The sequence below is a fragment of the Haliotis rufescens genome, unplaced genomic scaffold, assembly GCF_023055435.1.
Source record: "Haliotis rufescens isolate VD_foot unplaced genomic scaffold, xgHalRufe1.0.p SCAF_14, whole genome shotgun sequence".
NCBI lineage: Eukaryota > Metazoa > Mollusca > Gastropoda > Lepetellida > Haliotidae > Haliotis > Haliotis rufescens.
Window position 1 is genome coordinate 13027677 of NW_025963824.1, and position 9181 is coordinate 13036857.

At 42.9% G+C, this 9181-nt stretch overlaps 1 protein-coding gene across 2 annotated transcripts; it reads left to right on the plus strand.

The window, feature by feature from the left end:
- Positions 1-1725: 1725 nt before the first annotated feature.
- LOC124123027 lies at positions 1726-8945 on the plus strand. 2 transcript variants are annotated; one of them, XM_046486269.2, is made up of 6 exons: positions 1726-1844; positions 4402-4425; positions 5066-5140; positions 7290-7349; positions 7729-7822; positions 8807-8945. In XM_046486269.2, exons 1-6 carry the CDS (start codon positions 1796-1798, stop codon positions 8883-8885), a joined length of 381 nt encoding a protein of 126 aa, XP_046342225.1. In that variant the 5' UTR covers positions 1726-1795; the 3' UTR covers positions 8886-8945. The 2 variants fall into 2 exon arrangements, with proteins under 2 accessions (XP_046342225.1, XP_046342226.1); XM_046486270.2 differs by lacking the exon at positions 4402-4425 and having other exon boundaries at positions 1749-1844.
- Positions 8946-9181: the final 236 nt, after the last annotated feature.

Consider the following 9181-nt stretch of genomic DNA (forward strand, 5'->3'; position numbering starts at 1 on the left):
CCCACTCACTCCCTAAACTCACCTATCCCCTCCACCCACCCACTCACTCTCTCACTCGAAATGAATCACGTTACCAGCCAGAGCTGCAGCAAGAAACACAGCACAGACCAACAGAACCTTCATGGTTTTCATTAGCACTGACCAGATACCAAACCTAACAGGGAGAATACTTAAAATGACAGATGTTAGTGCGATTAGACATGTCTGATGTCTTTGATCCACGAAACTAGATAACGGTAGAAACTAGAAACACGGACCTATTAACCTATTTCATAGCTAAAATACATACAACGGTTCAAATGTATTTGTTATTTACCACCGCGCTCAGCAATATTCCCACTATATGAGGGCGGCTTCAAAGTATCTAGTGATTTAAATTCAGAGACAAGATCCACGCTTTCGGAGTACGATGACACGCAATGAACCAAGTCACCGAGCCTGGCAACACGATTCGTGCAGTCGTCCCATACGACGACCAATCCCCATGGGTAACGGAATAAAGAATTAACAAAACGCGCTAGTTTGGTATTGGATAATGAAAGTAGTGCAAACGATTTGTCTCTTAAGCGTGTTATTAACGTAAATAGTTATTGACACATGCATCTTAGACACATACTTGTGACGTGACATAAACTGCAGGGCAAAAGAAATTACACTTCCAAGTTGGAGTTCTGAAAATAGTCTCTGAAACACTGCAAACCTAATGTCAAAAACACAACTATGATTCCCATAACAAATACATGTACATCCCGATCCTAAAACCATGTCTTGTTTGTTCATTCTTAGCCGCCATCAAACTTACGTACATTTTATACTTTCCCCGGCAGTTTAGCCTAGGAATAAAGTGAGTGAGTGAGAGAGATTCCTGATCCCAACTCATACGATTTAACAAGATGATTTAACGCAGCTGTGAGTGGTTGAGTGGTTGAGTGGTTGAGTGAGTGAGAGAGTGAGTGAGCCGCTTTTAGCAGTATCATGGTGGGGGACACCGGAAAATTGGCACATTGTACCCGCGTGGGGAATCGAACCCGGGTCTTCGGCGTGACGAGCCAAAGCCTGGACCACTAGGCTACCCCACCGCCCCTAACACGGCTTTGAACAATCTAACAATTAAGGATCTTTTAAATAATTACTTTTGTAGCGCAGGTTTTCGTGATGATGCATAACAGTACAATCATATTCACACTACTGGTAATCGTGTAAATTTTTGGGTAAAATTATTATCCCCAAAACTGTCGTATGCAGCACATATGTAACGTGCGAGTTACAATCGAAATATAAGGTTCGTCTTGAAGTAAAAGCTCAAACCGCATCTTCTTTCTTTTGTTCTTTAATGACGTCACCAGTGAAGATCAGGGTTAGAATTGATCTCCAGCAACCCATGCTTCTCGTAAGAGGCGACTTAAAGTCTCGCTGACTTTGTTAATGCAAGTCATCGAACCCTAAATGTGTCATTCTGAAGCTATTGATGTCATCACTGGATTGTCTTTCCCAGATTCAGTTATTTACAGACCGCCGTCATAGAGCTGGAATACTGAGTATTACTGGGATACCAGACAACAAACAAAGTTATCAGCTATATTTCTCGACGTCGCCATGCCAGTTTCCGGTTCAGTCTCACAACTAAATTGTTTGACATTTCGTGAAATATATCTGTAGATGTCACACGTGCTTCGTTTAATCTAATCCCAGTGTTTATCATTGTGTAGCAGCTGTCCAGCTGACGCGGAGGTTGACTGATAATGTGTTCTAGGTGTACGCCTCCAGTGAACCTATCCCAGTCGCTGATACCACCATGAAGGTCCTGATTCTCTGTGCTGCTCTCTGTACTGTGGCTTTGTCAGGTAATGCATGGCTTTGTCCTCCATGTATTTATAATATTACCTTTACCCCTACTGCAGAGCTACATAATGATATTCTATCAGAAGCCACAAATGTCTTCACATCAGGCATTTTGTTGTTAAGCTTTAATAAGTTAATGATCTGTGTTTAAAGCCAGGCGGCAGCCTGGTAGCCTCGTAGTTAAAGCATACTCCAGTTACGCCAAAGACTCGGGTTCGATTCCATATATGGCTACAATGTGTGAAGCCCATTCCTGCGTGCCCCACCGTGATAGGGCTGGAATATCGTTATCAGCGGCGTAAAACCATACTCACTCACTCCCAGGCGGCAAACTCCTTGTTCGTCAAATACTATTTGCATCAAAATAATGTCCCTATTGACTTTTTTTTTAAATCTCAAATATAAAATAAAATGCTATTCAGAATGTTATATCAACACAGGCACATTTAGGAAAGAAACAAAACTCGTTCGAATGCATTAATCGTTGACTAGTTGCACTATTCCACTCATAGCTTCTGTTGGAACTCTGTTGAAACAGCGTGGTAGACTGTTCAAATCATTGGTGTCTCTTTCATTATCACGACAAATATTTGTACATATTTTATGAAGTTAGTTGCTGAAGAAAAAACCTGAACAACTAACAGTAAGATGGGAATTGTAAAACACATGTGCCAAAAATGAATTGTCACAGAAAACTGTAGACAAAATTAGATATAAATTAGCTACATATGCAATTCAGCAATGTCCCCAAACTTTCAACAGAACAATTACAAATAGACCACGGCGGCAAGGCCATTTTCGGTGACTTAACAAACATATGAGTCAATACCCTGTGAGGCTCACTGTGTGAGAGCATGTTGTTTAACGCCGTATCATCGTTCTCACAGGGGCGGTCGGGTAGCCTAGTGGTTAAAGCGTTAGCTCGTCACGCCGAAGACCCGGGTTCGATTCCCGACATGGGTACAATGTGTGAAGCCCATTTCTGGTGTCCCCTGCCATGACGTTGCTGGAATATGGCTAAAGCGGCGTAAAATCATACTCACTCTCTCACTTTCTCACAGATTGTCCAATGCGAGCCTGTGGCGATCTTACATTGACCACAGGGTAATGGTTACAATCAGATAAACTGCCAGGCAAAAGAAGGTACATGGAACCTGGATTTCACCACAAATGTGCAAACATTATCAAAACTGTGACAGGCTGAAAACAGGAACCGACACACTGCAAACATAAGGTCCTGAACACAGTTCTGATACCCGTATCTCCATGGAATAACCATTCCTTGTTTGGTTCATGCTTAACCTCCATCAAACACGGGTGTGTGGTGATCAATCAAGGGTACACACTGCCAGATAACGCCTACGCATTGAAGGACCCAAGAAATAATTTCAGTCGGCCGTATCATGCAATGCATGAAGCTGTGTTCTGATTCATTGTCCTCTGGTGTCTTATACGTACATGATAGCTTGATTCTGACGGAATGTAGGGTTGGTATTTTTAAGATCGTTGACTAAAATGCCTCGAAGCGGCTCCTAACTATAACCTGCCGGGCAAAGGAAAGTTTACACTCATGTTTGATGGTGGCTAAAAATGAAACAAACAAGACATGGTTATTTGATATTGGATACGAGTATCATAGTTGTGAGTATGGCATTAAACAAAGTCTATATTCCCAAGCTTAACTGCCGGGGAAATTAAAGCATGTACGTAAGTTTGATGGTGGCTAAAAATGAAACAAACAAGACATGGTTACTCGATATAGGATACGAGTATCATAGTTGTGAGTATGGCATTAAACATCAAACATACAAATACTACCACCTTTTGCATTCCAATCTGTACACACTATCTTATCAATGATTGTATATATAAGTGATATGGAGCGTCTCTAACAGTGCCTAGGTATTGATTTTCCATCTGCCAAATTGCGACCACAGTAGAAACTTTCTTATCTCTGATTGCAACTATACTTTAGTATTACTGAGCTTCTCTGACAGTGCGTGGGCATTTGATGAATGTGGCATGGATCTGAGTTGAAACCTGTCAATGAAAAGGGCTGGGATCTTAGCGGCAACCTGTCAGTGAAAAGGGCCGGGATCTTAGCGGCAACCTGTCAATGAATAGCACCAGATCTAAGTGGCAACCTTTCAATGGATATGACCACGGCCAGGATCTAAGCGGTAACCTGTCAATGAAAAGGGCCAGAATCTGAGCGGCAACAAGTCAATGAATAGCACTAGGATCTAAGTGGCAACCTGTCAATGAATAGCACCACGGCCAGGATCTAAGCGGTAACCTGTCAATGAAAAGGGCCAGAATCTAAGCGGCAACCTGTCAATGAATAGCACCAGGATCTAAGTGGCAACCTGTCAATGAATATGACCACGGCCAGGATCTAAGCGGCAACCTGTCAATGAATAGGACCAGGATCTAAACGGCAACCTGTCGGCAGAGACGTTAACGCTTCCATCTGACATAAACCATGCAAACATCTAGGGTTCTGAATTCCAAGATGTAATTATATTTTTTATATAGATCTGTCCATTCGGTTTTTTTCAGCCCTGATTCCAAGTCATTCGAGTGGTCAGTATAGATTAAATATTTATATAAAGCAACAAACACATGTATTTACAAGCATCGTAAGTGGAAAATATTGTATGAGGCGTTCATCAGTGTGGAGCAAAGAACAGCAATGTAGCCATGAACGGCAGTGCCCATGTTGTGGTCAACATTACCGCCTTGTGCTTGGTGTATGTGGCGACTAACGGGATCGGGTGGACAGGCTCGCTGACTTGGTTGATGCATGACATAGCACCCCAAATGCGTGGATCGATGCTCATGATATCAGTCACTGGGATGTCTGGTTAAGGCTCGATTATTTACAGACGTCGTCATATAGCTGGAATATTGCTGAGTGTGGCGTAAAACAGCAAACAAAACAGACCAATCATTGGCTGGTCCAAGGAAGAATATAGCGAAATCCCATTTATAAAGGACTAAAAATGAAATTTATGTACAATTAATGTGAAGACCTAACCTTTTCAAAGGCATAAGGTTCACAATGTGAACCATTGAATTATTCATGATAACATCTGATATAATGTATAAGTTCTTTATGTTGTCATGTGAATTTTGTGAGATATGTCGAAGGCATGTGTTTAGTGTGATCTGTATGCTGATCCAGCATATATGCACTGCACGAAACGCTGTATTTATCCCACAGAATGTCCACCCATCAAACCTGGCAGCGTCGGGATCTGCGCTTTCATGTGTGGAGCTTCGGGCGGCTGTACAGATGGTAGGTTGGCAGAGTGAGTGAGTGAGTGAGTGAGTGAGTGAGTGAGTGAGTGAGTGGGTGGGTGGGTGGGTGGGTGGGTGGGTGAGTGAGTGAGTGAGTGAGTGAGTGAGTGAGTGAGTGAGTGAGTGAGTGAGTGAGTGAGTTTGGTTAGATTTAGATTTGGTGAACATGCAGTTCAGTTCAGTATTAGCAGATCGGTCCTCCTATCAGCGTGTGATCCCACCCCACACCGTTACACTACCACCCCATAACGATCATGGTCCAAGGTCCTAGGTCGTACATACTGGTCGCCAACAAAGTGTCCTGTAATCTGTGAATCGCAGGCTGACAGACGCCAATGTCTCACACCCAGAGCGGTGTTGCTATTTCCCCATTATTCTTTGGTGCATGTCGTGAGTTATTAATGTCCCAGCCTTCAAAATACGTCCCTCTTTCACACGGGCTTGAAATAGCCTTTTTTGGCTGTTGGTGAAATTCGTCTTCCCGTCATGGTGCAAAACTCCCTCTTGATTTTGCGTCAAATTTGACTCGGTTCTTGGCATTGACTATAATGAGACGATCATGTTGCGTTGTCGTGAATTTAGGCCTGCCACACCCACATCTGTTTTCAACACCCCCGGTTCCACAGGGGAGAAATTACTCTTTTGGACTTATGACACGCATACTGGCAACTTGTGCTGTAAACGTCCGCCTTCCTATTTCCCGAATAATTTGCAATGCATACGGGCAACTTGTGCTGTAGACGTCCGTCACCCTATTTCCCCATTTATTTACCATGTATACGGGCAACTTGTGCTGTAGACGTCTGTCCCCATATTTCCCAGATAGTTTGCCATGCATACGGGCAACGTATGCTGTAGACGTCAGTCCCCCTATTTCCCCAATAATTTGCCATGGTGACTTTTCATCAAGACACTGTCTTGGTGGCATTTTCACACGTTTCTTAACATCGTGTGCAGTGAGGTCCCTGACATGCGCATAAACGTTCTCGGATGTTATGACGTCGTATCTATTTTCTTCACCAAAGAAGCAAAGTGACGTCATGTTGTAATGTGCTTATAAGGGAAGGTTATCTAAGAACTGACTTCACATTGTGTTAGTTCATTGGGTAGGAACCTTAGAGTAGGCTATAGAGTGAGGGCGAAACTGTATGAAAGTCGGAGCTTGCGACGTCAAAATGGCCTACACGATAAACGTGACGGGAGAGATTTCCGAAGTTGTTAATGAATCTGTGGCGGTTACATGTGTTGTTCATCATTGGTCAATTGGCCGATCATTGAAAGGTGATTTTAAAGATGTGTCAACTAGATAACAACTTAAAGGTAAATTCATAGATTGCTGTAGACTGTCACTGTCAATCAAGACACAGATCGATACTACGACAGTTTGGATGTGCATTTCTTCGTTTTGTTCGCTAGGATGAGTCATTGCGAGAATATTCATAAACGATCATGCAGTCAAATTCTCTGACGTTTCTCAATGTATGCTAATACGCTGAGTTCAAGATTAAAGGATCTATACGATCAGAAACAACGCTTTGGTGTGTCTTCGTGCAAGTGATATCCCAGGGTTTCCCCAGGAATGTGGAAGTAGTCCGTCAGTGTTGAAGTCATTTCAAGAATACAGTCTCGAGAAGAACGCATGAACGTCCAATTGTGTCGTTCATATATGTCATGTGACCGACCTCTCGTACAATGGAAATGACGTATATCGTGTAAACCTCAAATTTAAAAAAAAAATCACACGATCATTCCACCCTTATTGAAAACATATGCAAATTATGACATTCTTTTGTAAACTCAGTACTACAGAGAGCCTTGTGTAAGCATCACTGTTTATAGAAGACCGTTTGTGCACTAGTGTAAATACCTTTTCAAGCGCACCAGTGTATCTAATCTTGCCACCATCCAGACAACATTATCGGGGAGCTTATTGGGTTATTAAGATTTTTTTACACGCCTATTTGAGTGGTACTGATTTTATTTGTGTAAGAATTCATGTATATCCCAAGCTCTCGCTCGGTAAATACATGCATTATGACATTCGTTTCTCCAAATCAGTATGACATGCGTGCTCATATACTATTCTCCATATCGTTTCTTATAGATCCAGTGGCAAAGCAAGGACATGTATATGATTTCCCTTTCAGATGAGATTTGTTGCCCAACAGCGTGTGGAGGATCCTCGTGTACGAAGAAACACCAGACACGTGGGTATCCTTCACAGTTTACATACAACAACTATGTGTGTGTGTGCTTGTGTGTGTGTGTGTGTGTGTTGGTTATTTAACGCAGCACTCCGTGATATGACAGCGCTAAGGCAGTGGTCTGGACCAGACAATCCAGTGATTGATAGTATACTCAACGATCAACGTCATTGGGGCTCGAAACACTTAATCATCGAGTCTGATCTAGGTCGCTGGGACCAGCCTGAATCCCAACAGGGGAAAAGGTTAATACCTGTTGCTCAATATTTTTACTAAATTTAAGTAATAACTAGAATCTGACAGCTGAGTGTTACAAGATCATCAACGTGGTGAAACTATTCATTTTCCGCATGTAGGAGCATGTGCAATGTCCGTGTTACAGGTGCCCTTTGTCCACCCGGGGTCACGATTGTCAACTGTTTCGTTGACCCATGCATGTTCGCCAAATGTCCATCGCATCCTTCAGCAACCTGCAGGTAAGACCGCAGTGTGTTGTTACCTGTACACCTGGAGACGTTGAGCGAGTGGGTGTAAGACCGCAGTGTGTTACCTGTACATGTCGATACGTTGGGGTGTCGTGCTGCTGGTTCTGGCAAATCTAGAAAAGTATACGTTTCGTGCTCGCTTAAGGGACGCAACTCGTGTCTGTCTGTCTCTGTCTCCCTATGCCTCTCTGTCTCTGTCTCTGTCTCTCTATGTCTGTCTCTGTCTCTGTCTCTGTCTCTGTCTGTCTCTCTCTCTCTTACACACACACACACACACACACACACACACACACACACACACACACACACACACACACACACACACACACACACACACACACAAACACACACACACACACACCTCATGCGTCCACACTCATTGCCTTCTTTAATTTAATTAAACATTTTGCATGTTACTGAAAGGTTTGATGATGGCGCCAAGTATTAGGACACCATTACCATGCCGGAATGTCTAAGGCGCGACATGGTGGTGTAGTGTTCCACGTTGAAGTACATGGACTGCTACACACTCCAGTCTTGATCTAACTGTTGTTGTAGTGCGATGTATAAAACATATATATTGTCGGGCTCGATGCCCCACATGGGTAAACTATGTGAAGCCAATATCTGCTGTCCCCCAAGGTAATATTGCTAAAAGAGGCGGGAAGCCATTCTCACTCACAGTGTAATTTTCATGAACGTCAAGAGCACAATATTTTTTTAAATCAGCTGACATACAAAGTTGGTGTTGAATGACATCATTCTTGCTTGCCTCATTCCCCTTGGTAACTGCATTTGTCTAACCAATGAATTATTGACAGCAATATCACATATTCATCTTCAACAAGTTGCCCTTTATACGCCGACGTGAATATCGCTGGAATGTTGCTAACCGCGGCGTAAAACCATATTCACTCTCGGTTATACAGACAATGGGATTGTATTTGCTTTTTAAATCTTGTCCTATATTTTCAGATCAAACTACTGCGGTGGTTGCAATGCCGAATTCTACTTGGACGGTAAACAGATTACCGGATGCGGAAATTCAGCCTAAATTGTATTTAAAAGAAATACACCTATGAGAAAATGAAAATGAAAATGGTTTCTCATGACACTCTTTCTCTTACCTACCTTATATTGACCGCCTCAGTGGTGTAGTGGTAAAGCGTCTCCCCTGGAAGCAGAAGGTCGGTGGTTCGATCCCAGGCCGCGTCATACAGTCATACCTTAAGACGTTAAACACTAGTACTTGTTGTTGTCCTGTCTGGTTCTCGGTATTAATGAGCTAACACAAGGGCAGGTCGGCTCAGAGTCGGTATACTGTGTCTGAGTGGGGAAGTTATATTAAAC

Bases quoted from the DNA above. Each gene is read 5' to 3' on its own strand.
- LOC124123027 (XM_046486269.2), top strand. From the start codon at position 1,796: ATGAAGGTCCTGATTCTCTGTGCTGCTCTCTGTACTGTGGCTTTGTCA. The intron at 1,845-4,401 runs GTAATGCATGGC...GGTTTTTTTCAG, and splicing joins CTGTACTGTGGCTTTGTCAG to CCCTGATTCCAAGTCATTCG. The intron at 7,823-8,806 runs GTAAGACCGCAG...CTATATTTTCAG, and splicing joins CATCCTTCAGCAACCTGCAG to ATCAAACTACTGCGGTGGTT.